The sequence below is a fragment of the Mixophyes fleayi genome, chromosome 7 (genome assembly GCF_038048845.1).
Source record: "Mixophyes fleayi isolate aMixFle1 chromosome 7, aMixFle1.hap1, whole genome shotgun sequence".
NCBI classification, from domain to species: domain Eukaryota; kingdom Metazoa; phylum Chordata; class Amphibia; order Anura; family Limnodynastidae; genus Mixophyes; species Mixophyes fleayi.
In genome coordinates, this window is record NC_134408.1 from 1,227,572 (window position 1) to 1,248,756 (window position 21,185).

Here is a 21,185-nt window from a genome sequence, read left to right on the forward strand (position 1 = left end):
TAGAGTAGTAATACAGTGATGCTGGAGTAGTGACTGAGTAGTAATACAGTGATGATGGAGTAGTGATAGAGTAGTGATACAGTGATGATGGAGTAGTGACCGAGTAGTAATACAGTGATGATGGAGTAGTGATAGAGTAGTAATACAGTGATGCTGGAGTAGTGACTGAGTAGTAATACAGTGATGATGGAGTAGTGATAGAGTAGTGATACAGTGATGATGGAGTAGTGACCGAGTAGTAATACAGTGATGATGGAGTAGTGATAGAGTAGTAATACAGTGATGATGGAGTAGTGATAGAGTAGTAATACAGTGATGCTGGAGCAGTGATAGAGTAGTAATACAGTGATGCTGGAGCAGTGATAGAGTAGTAATACAGTGATGATGGAGCAGTGATAGAGTAGTAATACAGTGATGCTGGAGCAGTGATAGAGTAGTAATACAGTGATGATGGAGCAGTGATAGAGTAGTAATACAGTGATGCTGGAGCAGTGATAGAGTAGTAATACAGTGATGCTGGAGTAGTGACTGAGTAGTAATACAGTGATGCTGGAGCAGTGACCGAGTAGTAATACAGTTATGTAGTGGTGATTGACAGAATTCAGTGATACTGTTATGATGGAGCTGTGATTGAGCAGCGATACAGTAATACAGTGATGATGGAGCAGTGATAGAGTACAGTGAAGGTCCAAGGATATGTTACCTGTGTAGCAGTGCCATTGAAAGCCGCAATAACGCTGGATACAAAACTTAATATTAATGGGAATTCTTCGTCCTCGATGCTGTAAGAACCATCAATAAGGAAGACAATATCCAGACTGCGGACATTGCACTCTGTAACGACATGGCGGAGGCATCAGCATTACTGACCATGACATGTCTTCTCTCTCTTCTCATATTGGGCCTAGTTTAGAGGTGGCCAGAATGTAGGTGGCCACAAAACTGCACTTTTACATGTGTGTCTTAAATATAGCGTATAGTTACACTTTGATGTACGGGTGCGGCAGTCATAGTAATTGTCACAAACACGCCCCCAGCTGCCGTGACTTTGGGGTGTTCGCTGTATGAGGTCACACACGATTTCAGTCCGCAGTCTCTCACCTATCACACAGGTTATAGACCTATGGAATCGCCCCCAAACACAGCGCTCTCACACCCCCACACACTTCAGGTTTGCCACCACCTATTGGTTACGGGCAATAAGACCCCAATATACTGTCCCACACTGGCACAGGCTTCTAGTTATCCACAAACTAGCAAGACCCACACCAGCACACACAGGGTTAACTCTTCACACCTCCAGACTGTTACACAAATGTAAATACAAGCACACATAGCTTGTTAATCAAATGTATCAACAAATCACACACTGGCATTCCAAGGGTTAACCTGGTCGAGCAATCTCTTCTTCTAATAGGCTAATGGATTTGTTAGAGTATCAAGGACACAACTTATTAATTATAGATTTAATATACAAAATACAGGGCATTCAGATATAAAGAAAAATAATGAACAAACAATTAATAGATTGACATAACAAGCAAAAACAGTTTAAAATAAAAAGGGATAACAGTACAGAGCATAACTCACTTATAATCTGTATGCCTGAGACAGGCTTAAAAGATGGACAGTCCTTCAATTAGATTGATCCCCAAGAAGCTGACAGTTTGTTCCTTCAGAACACAGGTTTTTAAGCAACAAGACATGGGATGGTCTTCACAGGGGCAGTGTTTAATGCTAATAGGTGGCAGGGATGTCCCCTGGGTGTCACTGTAGTTGGCTCACAAATATTCCCAAAGTCTTGAGCTGTGGGAAATTCTTCACAGATATATCCCAGCGACATAACTCACCCTTCAATAAACCGGTCATAATCTCCCGCACATTTAAATAACAAACATGATGGAATTAAGACAATGTGAGATACCTTTCCCAAAGATATGCGATTTTAGCTGTTCACGGATACCCCCCGTACCTGTCATTCACAACCCTGGGGTGATTTATGCTCCTCAGTATGGAGTCACACCCAGATTTCCCAATATATGAACTATGACAACATTTTCCTTTGAAGCTCATATTTCTATATACCTGTATAGGCTTTCACATGCTGCCTACCAGGATCTCCAGCTGTGATCGGCCCCACAAAGTCTATTCAAGTGTCTAAAACTTACAGTGAGAGATCCTGGAAGCTGCTACAGGTGACATGGTTATCATCTCACACTGGGATGTGCAAAGCCATCAAACACATTTACATCAGACTCTCGGTCTTTAAATTTTACACTTTAAACTTATCAATGGATTCATTTGATATCACCTATTTACACTGCAGTTCTGAATTAGATCTTATAAATAACTGCAAGCTCTCTATGTTGACAACACTGACCATGACATGTCTTCTCTCTCTTCTCATTTTGGGCCTCCTCTAGAGGTGGCCACGAAACTGCACTTTTACATGTGTGTCTTAAATCTAGCGTATAGTTACACTTTGATGTACGGGTGCGGCAGTCATAGTAATGACTAAAGTATTGTTGTCACCGCTATCCCCTGACTTATAGAGACATACCCCAGGGAGAGTGACTTGTGCAGGGGTCATCCCACTGTAAAGAGCCAGCGTCTAGGACTACGATACCAATGTACACTCACTGAAAGCAAGGAGACCTGGATCTAGTCGCCACTTACTGTGGCAAGGCGTCGGGGCGTGTAGTGTTGGAGGAGAGGACCACATCCATCCTTCAGAAGCTCATAGAAGGCAGCGAGCTCTGGTAATGTCTCTGCCCTTATAATCTGGTTCAGTGTGGTTTTAATTGATCTGCTTGATAAAATACTCTGATATGTTACTGCCTGTATGTGATATATGTACTGTAGGAGTAGATGCTTTGTACAATCCTAAAAGAAAGTGATTCCTTGATTTCTGGGAGATTATTATTATTATTACTACGGTATTCTTCTTTATTTATATGGAGCAAAAAGGTATCCACAGCGCCGTACAAAATACAAAATTACAGTACAGACAGTATACCAGGGTACAACAGTACAGAGTAAAACAAGTATAACCAAGACTTCAATATTTCCAGTCATAGCAAGTACAGTGACGTAGGAGAAGAATAAATGGTACAGAGACAGGAGGGAAGAGGGCCCTGGTCATAGGAGCTTACATACTAAGGGGAGGGGAAACAGACAGCAGGTGCAAGAGGAGTCAGTATAGGGGATCAAGCGCATGAGGAGATAGAGAAGTGGGAGGTGGGGAGAAGAAGGATGGAGAAGGTTATGTGGATGGCTGGTAGGGCCTGAGGAACAGGTGGGTTTTGAGAGCCCGTTTGAAAGAACTAAGATTAGGGGACAGACAGATGGAAGGAGGGAAGTTGTTCCAGTGAAGGGGGGCAGTACGGGAGAAGTCTTGGATTCTGGAGTGGGATGAGGTGACCAGAGTGGAGGAGAAGTGACGGTCACTGGCCGAGTGCAAGGAACGGACAGGAGTGTGAATGGAGAGGAGGTTGGAAGTGTAAGCTGCAGTGGAGTGGGAGAGGGTCTTGTAGGTGACAGTGAGGAGTTCCAGGGACAGAATGGGGGGCGGACTGGGCGTATGCACGTAGTCAGTCTACAGTCAGAGCGTATGCACGTAGTCAGTGTACAGTCAGAGCGTATGCACGTAGTCAGTGTACAGTCAGAGCGTGCCAAGCGTGAGCGCACACAGCAGCGTCCGATTCAAGCTCTGGGCATCTTAGAAGTATGTGATTTTCACGTCATATCACTTAGCAGCAGCTACAGGTCAGGTGTAAGTGCTGATTACTAGTGATGACGGCTGTGTATACAGCTACAGGTCAGGTGTAAGTGCTGATTACTAGTGATGACGGCTGTGTATACAGCTACAGGTCAGGTGTAAGTGCTGATTACTAGTGATGACGGCTGTGTATACAGCTACAGGTCGGGTGTAAGTGCTGATTACTAGTGATGACGGCTGTGTATACAGCTACAGGTCGGGTGTAAGTGCTGATTACTAGTGATGACAGCTGTGTATACAGCTACAGGTCGGGTGTAAGTGCTGATTACTAGTGATGACGGCTGTGTATACAGCTACAGGTCAGGTGCTGATTACTAGTGATGACGGCTGTGTATACAGCTACAGGTCAGGTGTAAGTGCTGATTACTAGTGATGACGGCTGTGTATACAGCTACAGGTCAGGTGCTGATTACTAGTGATGACGGCTGTGTATACAGCTACAGGTCAGGTGTAAGTGCTGATTACTAGTGATGACGGCTGTGTATACAGCTACAGGTCGGGTGTAAGTGCTGATTACTAGTGATGACAGCTGTGTATACAGCTACAGGTCGGGTGTAAGTGCTGATTACTAGTGATGACGGCTGTGTATACAGCTACAGGTCAGGTGTAAGTGCTGATTACTAGTGATGGCGGCTGTGTATACAGCTACAGGTCAGGTGTAAGTGCTGATTACTAGTGATGACGGCTGTGTATACAGCTACAGGTCAGGTGTAAGTGCTGATTACTAGTGATGACAGCTGTGTATACAGCTACAGGTCGGGTGTAAGTGCTGATTACTAGTGATGACGGCTGTGTATACAGCTACAGGTCAGGTGTAAGTGCTGATTACTAGTGATGACGGCTGTGTATACAGCTACAGGTCAGGTGTAAGTGCTGATTACTAGTGATGACGGCTGTGTATACAGCTACAGGTCAGGTGTAAGTGCTGATTACTAGTGATGACAGCTGTGTATACAGCTACAGGTCGGGTGTAAGTGCTGATTACTAGTGATGACGGCTGTGTATACAGCTACAGGTCAGGTGTAAGTGCTGATTACTAGTGATGACGGCTGTGTATACAGCTACAGGTCAGGTGTAAGTGCTGATTACTAGTGATGACAGCTGTGTATACAGCTACAGGTCGGGTGTAAGTGCTGATTACTAGTGATGACGGCTGTGTATACAGCTACAGGTCAGGTGTAAGTGCTGATTACTAGTGATGACGGCTGTGTATACAGCTACAGGTCAGGTGTAAGTGCTGATTACTAGTGATGACGGCTGTGTATACAGCTACAGGTCAGGTGTAAGTGCTGATTACTAGTGATGACGGCTGTGTATACAGCTACAGGTCAGGTGTAAGTGCTGATTACTAGTGATGACGGCTGTGTATACAGCTACAGGTCAGGTGTAAGTGCTGATTACTAGTGATGACGGCTGTGTATACAGCTACAGGTCAGGTGTAAGTGGTGACTACTAGTGATGACGGCTGTGTATACAGCTAGAACATGTGTCTGTATCAGCAGCTACAGGTCAGGTGTAAGTGCTGATTACTAGTGATGACGGCTGTGTGTACAGCTAGAACATGTGTCTGCAATCAGGGGCAACTGTAATAATGTATTTTATGTGCAATAGTCATTCATAACATCATAATAAATGTTTTGGAGTAAAAAAGGAAGATGAATTTATTCATTAATGACTATGGGCCTGATTCATTAAGGATCTTAACTAGAGAAACTTCTTATTTCAGTCTCCTGGACAAAACCATGTTACAATGCAAGGGGTGCAAATTAGTATTCTGTTTTGCACATAAGTAAAATACTGATTGTTTTTTCATGTAACACACAAATACTTGATAGCTTATTTGTACACTGAAATTTAAAGTTGATATTTGTGTGATAGATGAAAAAACAATCAGTATTTTACTTATGTGCAAAACAGAATACTAATTTGCACCCCTTGCATTGTAACATGGTTTTGTCCAGGAGACTGAAATAAGAAGTTTCTCTAGTAAAGATCCTTAATGAATCAGGCCCTATATTATTAGCAGGTAACATTCATTGAATACTTTTAGTTTTTTGTAGCTCTTTTGTGACTTTATATTCCATGTATGTTGGACGTATCCTGCAGGTCAGCTCCGATTATACAGATGTGCGTATGTCTGATTTCCGTGCATGGTTTTACAAAACGTATTTTATGTTTATTTTATGAGCTTAATGAGTTGGGTCCTCAGCGTTCATATTTTAGAGACAGACCTTACACAATTTATTGGGATTGCTTTCTCACCGTCAGTAACCGACAGTTACTGACGACTAATACTGGAGTCACCACAGAATGTGAAAACCAACTGTAAGAGTGTAAGCTCTTGGTCACAGGATGCAGCAGGCAATAGGTGTCAGGCAGAATCTTGTAGCAACAATGGTTTATTGCTCTTAAAGGGTCTTTATAAGGACCGTTACACACAGTCTGAGGTGATCAGATGATGTACACACTGAAATACAACTTAACATGGACAGTTCAGCTCTTTATATACAGTTCTGGACACATAACCTAGCAGGAGGGTTAGGCTGGATTACTTCCTGCCCCTTTAACCAGTCCAGGCTGAGTAATACAGCCTGCATGTGAACCTACCTGGAGTGAAGTGAGTAACTGTACATGATACAGAGGGGAAGGTAAGTGGTACCCAGGAGTGAGTCAGGGTACATGATATGTAGAGGAAGGTAAGGGGTACCCGGGAGTGAGTCAGGGTACATTATACAGAGAGGAAGGTAAGGGGTACCCGGGAGTGAGTCAGGGTACATTATACAGAGAGGAAGGTAAGGGGTACCTGGGAGTGAGTCAGGGTACATGATACAGAGAGGAAGGTAAGGGGTACCTGGGAGTGAGTCAGGGTACATGATATAGAGAGGAAGGTAAGGGGTACCTGGGAGTGAGTCAGGGTACATTATACAGAGAGGAAGGTAAGGGGTACCCAGGAGTGAGTCGGTACATTATACAGAGAGAAAGATAAGGAGTACTCGGGAGTGAATCAGGGTACATTATACAGAGAGAAAGATAAGGGGTACCTGGGAGTGAGTCAGGGTACATGATATGGAGAGGAAGGTAAGGGGTACCTGGGAGTGAGTCAGGGTACATGATATAGAGAGGAAGTTAAGGGGGTACCAGGGAGTGAGTCAGGGTACATGATACGGAGAGGAAGGTAAGGGGTACCTGGGAGTGAGTCAGGGTACATGATATGGAGAGAAAGATAAGGGGTACCTGGGAGTGAGTCAGGTTAAATGATATGGAGAGGAAGGTAAGGGGTACCTGGGAGTGAGTCAGGGTACATGATATGGAGAGGAAGGTAAGGGGTACATGGGAGTGAGTCAGGGTACATGATACGGAGAGGAAGGTAAGGGGTACCTGGGAGTGAGTCAGGGTACATGATACAGAGAGGAAGGTAAGGGGTACCTGGGAGTGAGTCAGGGTACATGATATAGAGAGGAAGGTAAGGGGTACCTGGGAGTGAGTCAGGGTACATTATACAGAGAGGAAGGTAAGGGGTACCCAGGAGTGAGTCGGTACATTATACAGAGAGAAAGATAAGGGGTACCCGGGAGTGAGTCAGGGTACATTATACAGAGAGAAAGATTAGGGGTACCTGGCAGTACGTCAGGGTACATTATACAGAGAGGAAGGTAAGGGGTACCTGGGAGTGAGTCAGGGTAAATGATATAGAGAGGAAGGTAAGGGGTACCTGGGAGTGAGTCAGGGTACATGATATATAGAGGAAGGTAATGGGTACCTGGGAATGATTCAGGGTACATGATATGTAGAGGAAGGTAAGGGGTACATGGGAGTGAGTCAGGGTACATGATATGTAGAGGAAGGTAAGTGGTACCCGGGAGTGAGTCAGGGTACATGATATGGAGAGGAAGGTAAGTGGTACCCGGGAGTGAGTCAGGGTACATGATATGGAGAGGAAGGTAAGTGGTACCTGGAAGTGAGTCAGGGTACATGATATGGAGAGGAAGGTAAGGGGTACCTGGCAGTGAGTCAGGGTACATTATACAGAGAGGAAGGTAAGGGGTACCTGGGAGTGAGTCAGGATAAATGATATAGAGAGGAAGGTAAGGGGTACCTGGGAGTGAGTCAGGGTACATGACATGTTGAGGAAGGTAAGGGGCACCTGGGAGTGTGTCAGGGTACATGATATATAGAGGAAGGTAACGGGTACCTGGGAGTGTGTCAGGGTACATGATATATAGAGGAAGGTAACGGGTACCTGGGAATGAGTTAGGGTACATGATATGGAGAGGAAGGTAAGGGGTACCTGGGAGTGAGTCAGGGTACATGATATGTAGAGGAAGGTAAGTGGTACCTGGGAGTGAGTCAGGGTACATGATATGGAGAGGAAGGTAAGTGGTAGCTGGGAGAGAGTCAGGGTACATGATATGGAGAGGAAGGTAGGGGGTAGCTGGGAGAGAGTCAGGGTACATGATATGTAGAGGAAGGTAAGGGGTACCTGGGAGTGAGTCAGGGTACATGATATGTAGAGGAAGGTAAGGGGTACCTGGGAGTGAGTCAGGGTAAATGATATAGAGAGGAAGGTAAGGGGTACCTGGGAGTGAGTCAGTTTACATGATATGTAGAGGAAGGGAAGGGTTACCTGGTAGTGATTTGGGGAGTGTTTCCAGTAATCGAAAGTGGTTGTCCAGGTGATAACAGAGTCCATTTACATAGATGTTCCCTCTACAGCTTCTCTGCATTGTTGGACCACAAGCCTGAAACAAGGGTGAAATGAGATTTAGAAACTGATGAAACCCCTCTGTGTGATGGAGCGGGCTCATTAACATGCTTGAAGGGGGTGATGTATATCTGGTTCATATGGCATCTGTGTATTACAATATATGACATAGACAGGGCATTCATAAATATGAAAAAAAATGCAGCGTACTGAACACAAGCTGAAAACATTTCTTCCCAGGAATCCAATATCGTCCGTCTAAGATGGAAGAGGACAAACCTTCCCCACAAAGGACTGAAAAGTAATTCTTCTATACCTATATAGACCTTATACTCTTTAAACTTTGTGCCCAATAGACTGTCCCTGGATGGGTGATAGTCCTTCTACTCTAACAACCTAATAGAACTTTAAATTGATGGATCTATAATACTGACATGGGAAGCAGAGCAGCTTTGCATTACTTACCAGCAACTGAGACGGGTTTTCTTGAACAGCTAGAGATAGTCCTAGTGAAATATTAATATTATCCATAGATCCTGTAAAACAAATTATAATACAATTCTATTACACTATATACAGACATAGGACACTGCACCCCCAACATGACCTGATCACTGAACATGATCATAGTACAATTCTATTACATTCTATACAGACATTGGTCTATATCCTCCCCCTATATGACCTGATCACTGGACATGATCATAATACAATTCTATTACACTATATACAGACATAGGACACTACACCCCCAACATGACCTGACCACTGGACATGATCATAATACAATTACACTATATACAGACATAGGACACTACACCCCCAACATGACCTGACCACTGGGCATGATCATAATACAATTCTATTACACTATATACAGACATAGGACACTACACCTCCAACATGACCTGACCACTGGGCATGATCATAATACAATTCTATTACACTATATACAGACATAGGACACTACACCCCCAACATGACCTGACCACTGGGCATGATCATAATACAATTCTATTACACTATATACAGACATAGGACACTACACCCCCAACATGACCTGATCACTGGACATGATCATAATACAATTCTATTACACTCTATACAGACATAGGACACTACACCTCCAACATGACCTGACCACTGGGCATGATCATAATACAATTCTATTACACTATATACAGACATAGGACATTATACCCCCAACATGACCTGACCACTGGACATGATCATAATACAATTCTATTACACTCTATACAGACATAGGACATTATACCCCCAACATGACCTGACCACTGGACATGATCATAATACAATTCTATTACACTGTATACAGACATTGGTCTCTATCCTCCCCCTATATGACCTGATCACTGGACATGATCATAATACAATTCTATTACACTATATACAGACATAGGACACTACACCCCTCAACATGACCTGATCACTGAACATGATCATAGTACAATTCTATTACATTCTATACAGACATTGGTCTATATCCTCCCCCTATATGACCTGATCACTGGACATGATCATAATACAATTCTATTACACTATATACAGACATAGGACACTACACCCCTCAACATGACCTGACCACTGGACATGATCATAATACAATTCTATTACACTATATACAGACATAGGACACTACATTCCCAACATGACCTGACCACTGGACATGATCATAATACAATTCTATTACACTATATACAGACATAGGACACTACACCCCCAACATGACCTGACCACTGGACATGATCATAATACAATTACACTATATACAGACATAGGACACTACACCCCCAACATGACCTGACCACTGGGCATGATCATAATACAATTCTATTACACTATATACAGACATAGGACACTACACCTCCAACATGACCTGACCACTGGGCATGATCATAATACAATTCTATTACACTATATACAGACATAGGACACTACACCCCCAACATGACCTGACCACTGGACATGATCATAATACAATTCTATTACACTCTATACAGACATAGGACACTACACCCCCAACATGACCTGACCACTGGGCATGATCATAATACAATTCTATTACACTATATACAGACATAGGACACTACACCTCCAACATGACCTGACCACTGGGCATGATCATAATACAATTCTATTACACTATATACAGACATAGGACACTACACCCCCAACATGACCTGACCACTGGACATGATCATAATACAATTCTATTACACTATATACAGACATAGGACACTACACCCCCAACATGACCTGACCACTGGACGTGATCATAATACAATTCTATTACACTGTATACAGACATAGGACACTACACCTCCAACATGACCTGACCACTGGACATGATCATAATACAATTCTATTACACCCTATACAGACATAGGACACTACACCTCCAACATGACCTGACCACTGGACATGATCATAATACAATTCTATTACACTGTATACAGACATAGGACACTACACCTCCAACATGACCTGACCACTGGACATGATCATAATACAATTCTATTACACTGTATACAGACATAGGACACTACACCCCCAACATGACCTGACCACTGGACATGATCATAATACAATTCTATTACACTGTATACAGACATAGGACACTACACCCCCAACATGACCTGACCACTGGACATGATCATAATACAATTCTATTACACTGTATACAGATATAGGACACTACACCCCCAACATGACCTGATCACTGGGCATGATCATAATACAATTCTATTACACTGTATACAGACATAGGACACTACACCTCCAACATGACCTGACCACTGGACATGATCATAATACAATTCTATTACACCCTATACAGACATAGGACACTACACCTCCAACATGACCTGACCACTGGACATGATCATAATACAATTCTATTACACTGTATACAGACATAGGACACTACACCTCCAACATGACCTGACCACTGGACATGATCATAATACAATTCTATTACACTGTATACAGACATAGGACACTACACCCCCAACATGACCTGACCACTGGACATGATCATAATACAATTCTATTACACTCTATACAGACATAGGACACTACACCTCCAACATGACCTGACCACTGGACATGATCATAATACAATTCTATTACACTCTATACAGACATAGGACACTACACCTCCAACATGACCTGACCACTGGACATGATCATAATACAATTCTATTACACTGTATACAGACATAGGACACTACACCCCCAACATGACCTGACCACTGGACATGATCATAATACAATTCTATTACACTGTATACAGACATAGGACACTACACCCCTCAACATGACCTGACCACTGGACATGATCATAATACAATTCTATTACACTCTATACAGACATAGGACACTACACCCCCAACATGACCTGACCACTGGGCATGATCATAATACAATTCTATTACACTGTATACAGACATAGGACACTACACCCCCAACATGACCTGACCACTGGATATGATCATAATACAATTCTATTACACTATATACAGATATAGGACACTACACCCCCAACATGACCTGACCACTGGGCATGATCATAATACAATTCTATTACACTGTATACAGACATAGGACACTACACCCCAACATGACCTGACCACTGGACATGATCATAATACAATTCTATTACACTGTATACAGACATAGGACACTACACCCCCAACATGACCTGACCACTGGGCATGATCATAATACAATTCTATTACACTATATACAGACATAGGACACTACACCTCCAACATGACCTGACCACTGGACATGATCATAATACAATTCTATTACACTATATACAGACATAGGACACTACACCTCCAACATGACCTGACCACTGGACATGATCATAATACAATTCTATTACACTGTATACAGACATAGGACACTACATCCCCAACATGACCTGACCACTGGACATGATCATAATACAATTCTATTACACTCTATACAGACATTGGTCTCTATCCTCCCCCTACATGATAGGAACATTGGAATGATGGTAAAATACTTTAGATAGCCGGCTACATTTACCAATTATTCCGGATAATGAACCTCGCTTTCCCTGGTAACGGCATTAAATTATAGTCAAGTTTAAAACTGAAATCAAAGATGTTTTAAAAAGTGAAATACCACAGAAGTAATAATTGTGAGTAAATGATTACCATTGATCATTATGGGAGTACAGCCGTTGGTCTCAGGATCACAGCGATATAACTGGCCAGTTGTATTGGGTGCCTCTGGATGGAGGGGAGCGCTGACGATCACCCTGTAATGGGACATTGCAGAAATAGTTACTGACTCAGAATTTTGCGGAGACTCAGAGATAGTCGTGAAACCTCACAGACTCCAGAATAACCGGCACTTCTCCATGACGGCATCTCACCGGTGCGACACAAATCACATCATCAAGATCCACCCGTGAACACTAAGGGTCTGATTCATGTCTGAATGCAACTTGGACATAAACTGCGGTTTAAAAAGGTTATGGACCTTGTGTGTTCTTCAGATTGTGTTCTCAAGATACCTTTCCATGTTAATCTTAGTGAAGTACACTCATCCTGCACAGTACCTGCCATATGTAGACACAGATCAGACTGCAGTATAAGAACATATGTAACTGCAATATATGGTCACATAAGAACACATAACACTTTTATTTCATCATAAAATAACAGCTGTTATTATTATCATTTCTAAAAATTATAATCTTCTACGCAAAAAAGAAAAGACTGAAATCCCTCCTCCCTACAATTGTACATGATGATCGGTTAGGATTTGTCTTTCAAAAAATATAGTTTAAACAAAAGAAATAAATAAAAGAATAATAATCTTCAAATATAATAATTGTTTAACTTATTTTACATTAACTATATAAATAAAGGTGATTTAAATGTGTACAGTACATACAATGCATTTATCTTAGCTGCATAGAGTTGTTTGTGATACCTACTGCCACGCATACGTGTAACTTTTATATCAGACTATATAAGACTATGCCGAGTCGGTCCCAATAAGTCGGCACTTACACCTGACCTGTAGCCTGTACAACTGAAACAGCCGACATCAACTTACTAACCAGACACCAGGGTTTGAATTAAATATACCGTATCTTTGTCGGAACAGCCTTAGGACACCCTAATCAGGCACGGCCTATCTTAGTCCGATCCTTGCCTCGCCCGTTCCGCCCCGCAAGTCGTAGACACAGAGCTATTTCACACAAGATACGCTACGCAAATGCACTTACGTCCAAACGTGAAATAGGCCTTGAGGGAGCAGGGTGTAATCATGCAATATACTGCAACTTAATTCCATGTGAGGTTTACTTCTGTAACATAAATCCTTCTGTAAGAAGACACGTCATTTTTCTAATTTTTACATTCCGTTTTGCTTCAAACTGTTTTTAATGATTTATATTTTGTTCAGAGTCCTACAATTACCATGAGAACCACAGTCACATTATTATTAATATTAATTCTTATTTATAGGGCGCCACTAGGTATCCGTAGCGCTGTACAGGGACAGACCAAAACACGATACAGGGTGAGACAGCACGGTACAGTTAACAAAAAGCACAGTAACTCCGAAGCTCAATGTACAGCTAGATGAGAGGTGACAGCCCCCAGCGGGGTAGAGAGGGGTAGAAGGGCAGGAGGACCTCACGGAAGAGACAAGAAGCTGGAGAGCAGAGTTAAGGTGGTGGAGAACATACATATGATGTAATGAACAGAGAGTCATATGACCACAGTTGACCACAGTTCTGTGACTGACTGGCTCTCACTCAGAGATCAGATTACATGACCAGCGAAGTAACAGAAGCCAATGCCTTTATTATTATTATTTTTAATTTTTATTTATAGGGCGCCACTAGGTGTCCACGGCGCCGTACAGGGACAGACGAGATTACAATACGAGGAGAGACAGCACAGAACAGTAAACAATAATCACAGTAACTCAGTAAGCTCAAGGCACAGCTAGAGGGGCGGGGGAGGGGAGAGGTGAAGGTCAGCCAACAACAGCACCTAGGAGGGAGGGCACAGGTGAGAGGGAGGAAGAGGAGGGAGCCAGAGGGGAAGAAGGTCTCCGAGGAGGAAGGCTAGGTAGCTGGCGAGCAGAGTTAAAAGTAATGAAGACAGGAGGAGAGAAAGCCCTGCTCAAAGGAGCGTACAATCTAAGGGGTGGGGTAGACTGACAGAGACATAGGGGAGAGAGGGAGAGACGGAGGAGCGGAGGATAAGGATAGGGGAAGGGGAGTGAAGGGGAAGAGTCCGAAGTAAAGGTAGGAAGTGAAGTGGGAGACTGGAAAGATTTAAGAAAAAGGTGGGTTTTTAAACACCGCTTGAAACTGGACAGATTAGGGGAATTAGGGGAATGCCTCCCTGTGATACAGGTTTTTACAATGGCAGCCATCTAATTCTAGTAGACTGATCAATTTCGCATATGGACAACTGAGATATTACAACGTTTTATGTTACAAAGGTGCAAAACTTGCTGTGTAAAAAGATAAAAAATTAAAAAAAATCTGAGATTGCACCATGAAACCTGTAGGACTGTGTCTCAGACCCCATCTATCAAAATGTGCCAATAAGTAGGATTATTCATCACAGCTTATTTAATCGATATAAAAATCAGTTATCACAATTTGTCAGTAAATTGTAGCCAGGTTAGCTGAGCGATACTGGGCCGGATTGGTTATGGTTATCTTACCACCTGGCTAGGCCAGTTTCAGTGGATAGGTGCATGAGGCAAGCCAGCGTAGTGGAACTGAACAGCCAGATCTGGACCTTCAGTTCCACTAATAAGAAAAAATAAAATAAAATACGTTGTAAATATATAGAGACTTTTTTCAATTATTTGGTACATTGTCTTCTTAGTTTTTGAGGACTCCCTAAAAGGAGAGGAGACGGGTCATACTCTCACCATTTATCCAGCTGTACAACCTGGTATCCAAAGCTACGATCGCTCTTCCGGAAGATGATTGGCTGCTCAGTGTCCACGAAAAAGGCTCCAGCAGAGGACAGGGCTGTAACGAAGAAGCGACATGGATAGAAATGTCAAACAAAATTCAGATACATGTATAAATCCTGTCTGTAGGGGGCGCTGTGCTGGCAAGTACCACAAGGCGACACCACAACTAGTGATTCTAAGCCCCCCAACCCTCCTCTCCTCCACTAAATACACCCCTGGCATGGGCAGGATTGTGACCCGCTGTGCGTATGGGGGTTTCCTATGGCTTCACTGGCTGCTCACAAAAAATGAACCTGCTTGTGCACATGGGATAAGAACATAGACTGTCAGCTCCAATGGGGCAGGGACTAATAATGATGATTAAATATTTCTTATAATGTGTATATGTTTCAAGTTACCAGAAGTGCCCTAAATAACATACACAGTTTAAAATCCAGATCTCACACTTTGTTGCCTATATCATACACCAGGATAATTGAGTCTCTGTGAAAGTCTCATAAAATGGGTTCTGATGAAATGCGTAGGTTTATGATGAAATGCGTAGGGTACAGCAGAGTGGAGGCTAAATATATTACAACATCTGGATACTACCCTTGGACACTGGTCTGCATCTTTGAAGTGTCCCAATAAGTATGTGTATATATTATTTAATGTTTAATTCCTTATTAAATTTTTTGTATAATATATATATATATATATATATATAAAATTTCTTTCTCTGAGATCCTGAGGGACCTGTACAGATAATATTAATCTTCAATCTCCTAGGTGGGAATCCCATTATTCGTTCAGATAAACCATTCTATTTGCACATTTGGTATGAGGCCATACCTGTATATATGGTCAGCCCCAATCTCTGGCTCAATGTCCCCCACCCCTGCCGCTTCTTACCATAGAAGGCGGGAGGGAAGGCTGGCATCCTAGTGTGATATGGGAGGTTAGTAGGATGTGTAGGGGCATAGTGTGATATGGGGGTTAGTAGGATGTGTAGGGGCATAGTATGATATGGGAGGTTAGTAGGATGTGTAGGGGCAAAGTGTGATATGGGGGGTTAGTAGGATGTGTAGGGGCATAGTGTGATATGGGGGTTAGTAGGATGTGTAGGGGCATAGTGTGATATGGGGGTTAGTAGGATGTGTAGGGGCATAGTATGATATGGGAGGTTAGTAGGATGTGTAGGGGCAAAGTGTGATATGGGGGGTTAGTAGGATGTGTAGGGGCATAGTGTGATATGGGGGGTTAGTAGGATGTGTAGGGGCATAGTGTGATATGGGGGTTAGTAGGATGTGTAGGGGCATAGTGTGATATGAGGGGTTAGTAGGATGTGTAGGGGCATAGTGTGATATGGGAGTTAGTAGGATGTGTAGGGGCATAGTGTGATATGGGGGGTTAGTAGGATGTGTAGGGGCATAGTGTGATATGGGGGGTTAGTAGGATGTGTAGGGGCATAGTGTGATATGGGGGGTTAGTAGGATGTGTAGGGGCATAGTGTGATATGGGGGGTTAGTAGGATGTGTAGGGGCATAGTGTGATATGGGGGGTTAGTAGGATGTGTAGGGGCATAGTGTGATATGGGGGTTAGTAGGATGTGTAGGGGCATAGTGTGATATGGGGGGTTAGTAGGATGTGTAGGGGCATAGTGTGATATGGGGGGTTAGTAGGATGTGTAGGGGCATAGTGTGATATGGGGAGTTAGTAGGATGTGTAGGGGTATTTCTGTAGACAGCAGGGGGCACAAAGTAATAGGTGAGGGGTCAGTGTAGGGACCAGGTGACATAGTACAATGTGTTTTATAGTAAGTGGGGGACTTGTGTAATATATGGGGTGTAGAAGGGTGTCAGGGTGGCTTTAGGACATACCGTCACTTATAGCAGGAGTAAGGCAGATAGAACACTACATACGTGATGATGGCTTCTAGAAGACAGAGAATCAGCAGGAAATCATCATGTCCAGATGGACAGTTTTATCCGGTTTTGAAACCATTGAGGATCCCCACTCTCCAACACATCATGGGGTGAGCGTACCACACGTCACATACACGTGTGATATTACTATTCTGTCCTAATATATAGAATAGTATGTTATTGAGAGTGAAGATGTTTTAAATGTTAAGTAGATTATAGTTTAATGAAATCCTGTTTAGGTTATTTAAAGTAACAGTTCTTACAGAACACTACAACCGTACAAAAATCACACATGTACAGTCATGGCCAAAAGTTTTGAGAATGACACAAATATTATTTCTCACAAAGTCTGCTGCCTCAGTTTGTATGACGGCAATATGCATATACTCCAGAATGTCATGAAGAGTAATCACATGAATTGCAATTCATTTCAAAGTCTCTCTTTGCCATAACAATAAACTGTATGCCAAAAACATTTCCACTGCATTTCAGCCCTGCCACAAAAGGACCAGCTGACATCAGGTCAGTGATTCTCTGACCTGACAGGTGAGAGTGTTGATGAGGATAAGGCTGGAGATCAATGTCATGCTGATTGAGTCAGAATAAAAGACTGGAAGCTTTAAAAGGCGGGTGGTGGTTGAAATCATTGTTCTTTCTCTGTTAACCATGGTTATCTGGAAGGAAACATATGTAGTCATCATTGCTTTGCACAATAAGGGCTTCATAGGCAAGGATATTGCTGCTAGTAAGATTTAACCTAAATTAACCATTTATCGGATTATCAAGAACTTCAAGAAGAGAGGTTCAATAGTTGTGAAGTAGGCTTCAGGGAGCCCAAGAATATCCAGCAAGCGAAAGGACCGTCTCCTAAAGTTGATTCAGCTGGGAAATCGGGGCACCACCAGTGCAGAGCTTGCTCGGGAATGGCAGCAGGCAGGTGTGAGTACATCTGCACGCTGTTATGAATCCCAGTGCATTCACGAAGAGCAACGGAAGTGTAAGGCAAAGTGTCTTTATTCAGGTAAATATATTAACAAAGAACTCAAATCTACGGATAACAGGTTCCAAAAGAGACAGTATAGTAAAATGGCAGGAACAAGTATAGTAAGTTTACCCCAGTCCAGAAGGCACAAGGCTGTCCAGGAAAGCAGACAGAGTCCAGGGATCAAATAGAGACCAGACAAACAAATCCAAATAGCCAGGCAGAGATCAAGCAAATAGGCGAGGTCCAGAAGTCTCACAAAAGGTCAGGGCAACAGGCAAAACAGCATGGTCCAAGGTACAGGCAAACGATTGGCAAGGTCCAAGGTACAGGCAGGGGTCATACACAGAAATACAATCCAGCAGGAATATACCAAACAGAACAGAAGCAGGTTAGCAGCAGCCAGGAACAACAGATGAACTGCACAGAGCACAGCTAGAGGCAGGTACTTAAAGCAGTGCAACAGGTGCAGTTCTAATTAGCATCAGACAAGGAGATTAACTCCTTCAGGCATATTGCAGAGTTCAGGAGCAGGACAGCAGCACCTCTGATGGATTATAGGTACTGCTGCCAGATACAAAACAAAGGCAGTCATAACACACGCACAGTGAGGCAAAGACTTTTGGAGGATGGCCCGGTGTCAAGAAGGCCAGCAACGAAGTCACTTCTCTTCAGTAAAAACATCAGTGACAGACTGATATGCTGCAAAAGGTACAGGGATTGGACTGCTGAGGACTGGGGTAAAATAATTTTCTCTGATGAATCCCCTTTCAGATTGTTTGGGGCATCTGGAAAAATACTTGTCCAGAGAAGGAAAGGTGAGCGTTACCATCAGTCCTGTGTCATACCAACAGTAAAACATCCTGAGACCATTCATGTGTGGGGTTGCTTCTCAGCCAAGGGAGTGGAATTTTGCCTAAGAACACAGCCATGAATGGTACCAAAACATCCTCCAAGAGCAACTTCTCCAAACCATCCAAGAACAGTTTGGTGATGAACAATGCCTTTTCCAGCATGATGGAGCACCTTGCCATAAGGCAAAAGCGATAACTAAGTGGCTCAGAGATAAAAACATCAAAATTTTGGGTCCATGGCCAGGAAACTCCCCAGACCTTAATCCCATTGAGAACTTGTGGTGATTCCTCATGAGGCGGGTGGACAAACAACACCCCACAAATTCTGACAAACCATTGATTAGGCAAGAATGGGTGGCCATCAGTCAGTATGTGGCCTAGAAGTTGATTGACAGCTGCCAGGGCGTATTGCAGAGGTCTTCAAAAAGAAGGGTCAACACTGAAAATATTGACTCTTTGCATAAACTTAATGTAATTGTCAATAAAAGCCTTTGCCACTTATGAAATGCTTGTAATTTTACTTCAGTATACCATAGCAACATCTGACAAAAAGGTCTAAAAACACTGAAGCAGCAAACTTTGTGAAAACCAATACTTGTGTCATTCTCAAAACTATACATTCAGAGCACGCCTATGACAAATGTACACGCAGACTATAGCCTATCACACATGTACATGCATAGCACAGCTATCACACATGTACACGCAGACTATCACCTATCACACGTGCACCTGCAGACTATTGCTTACCACACATATAGACTCACACCTTCCCCTATCACACATGTAGACACACAGACCGCCCCAATCACACATGTATGCAGTAGGATGTGAGCATCATGTGACCAGCTATATGTACACCTCACTACTGTTAATGCATATCAATAAATATTGAGCCGGGGTTCCCACCTCTTAAAGGGGCCTGTGAATATGGGCATCAAACAACCTCAATAAAAATAACTCACAAAAGTTTGACAGCAACATAAATGTTTTTATTAAAATAGGTATTAAGTACATTACTACACTTTCCCAGCCCTCTGATGGCACATGAATGACCCCCCTCACTCACATGGGGCGGTATCTGAGATTATTATAACTATTCCTTGATATATATGCCTTATTATTAGGGGAGGAGTTTTGCACATTCCTCCAGCAGATTTTGGGCTTCTGCGAGGGAATTTTCTACTATTTTTTGTCCAGTGGAATTCTAGGTCCTGCCCAACAGCACCACTTAGAATGGACTAACACCTTCATCATCCCAGAGTCATTTCTAGGTCCTGCCCAACAGCACCGCTTAGAATGGACTAACATCTTCATCATCCCAGAGTCATTTCTAGGTCCTGCCCAACAGCACCGCTTAGAATGGACTAACATCTTCATCATCCCAGAGTCATTTCTAGGTCCTGCCCAAGAGCAGCGCTTAGAATGGACTAACACCTTCATCATCCCAGAGTCATTTCTAGGTCCTGCCCAAGAGCAGCGCTTAGAATGGACTAACACCTTCATCATCCCAGGGTCATTTGTAGACTATGAAGGGATTTGCAGTGGAGCTTTCATCATATTTGATACTTCAAAACTGTTAAAATGTATATAAAACTTTGGATGCCAAGAATACTACTGAGGTCACTATAGATGTAGGGTTCCTTACACATGTAATAGGAAAAATGAATTCCAGGACATAGAGTTTTGGATTTCAAACCTAAGTTAAGACCAGTTATTAAGATTTGTATCTTATTTTACTCTTAAACAGAATTAGTTTAAGTTTGTATCTTCAGTTGTGTGGGACTGCTATGGGGGCAGTGTTAGCTCCTTGTTTTGCTAACCTTTATATGTGAAGTTGGCTTGTAGTATTTTTACTCTGCATCACCCTATTGAATGTAACACAGCTAACTGAAAATTTTTGCACTCCTGGATGTAGTGACTCCGTACGTCTCTGTCAGGCACTGGTGTAATG

General features: G+C 42.8%; 1 protein-coding gene across 5 annotated transcripts in view; it reads right to left on the minus strand.

Moving 5' to 3' along the window:
* Positions 1-21,185, minus strand: part of LOC142097135 (integrin alpha-M-like) — a 70,621-nt gene that overhangs the window by 45,245 nt on the left and 4,191 nt on the right. For all 5 annotated transcript variants that reach the window (XM_075178740.1, XM_075178743.1, XM_075178741.1 and 2 more), the window contains exons 2-6: positions 15,444-15,546; positions 12,689-12,792; positions 8,946-9,016; positions 8,403-8,517; positions 704-834 (exon numbers count right to left, since the gene is read on the minus strand). In XM_075178740.1, coding sequence (XP_075034841.1) covers positions 704-834; positions 8,403-8,517; positions 8,946-9,016; positions 12,689-12,792; positions 15,444-15,546 — 524 coding nt within the window. The remainder of the gene's footprint in view (positions 1-703; positions 835-8,402; positions 8,518-8,945; positions 9,017-12,688; positions 12,793-15,443; positions 15,547-21,185) is intronic.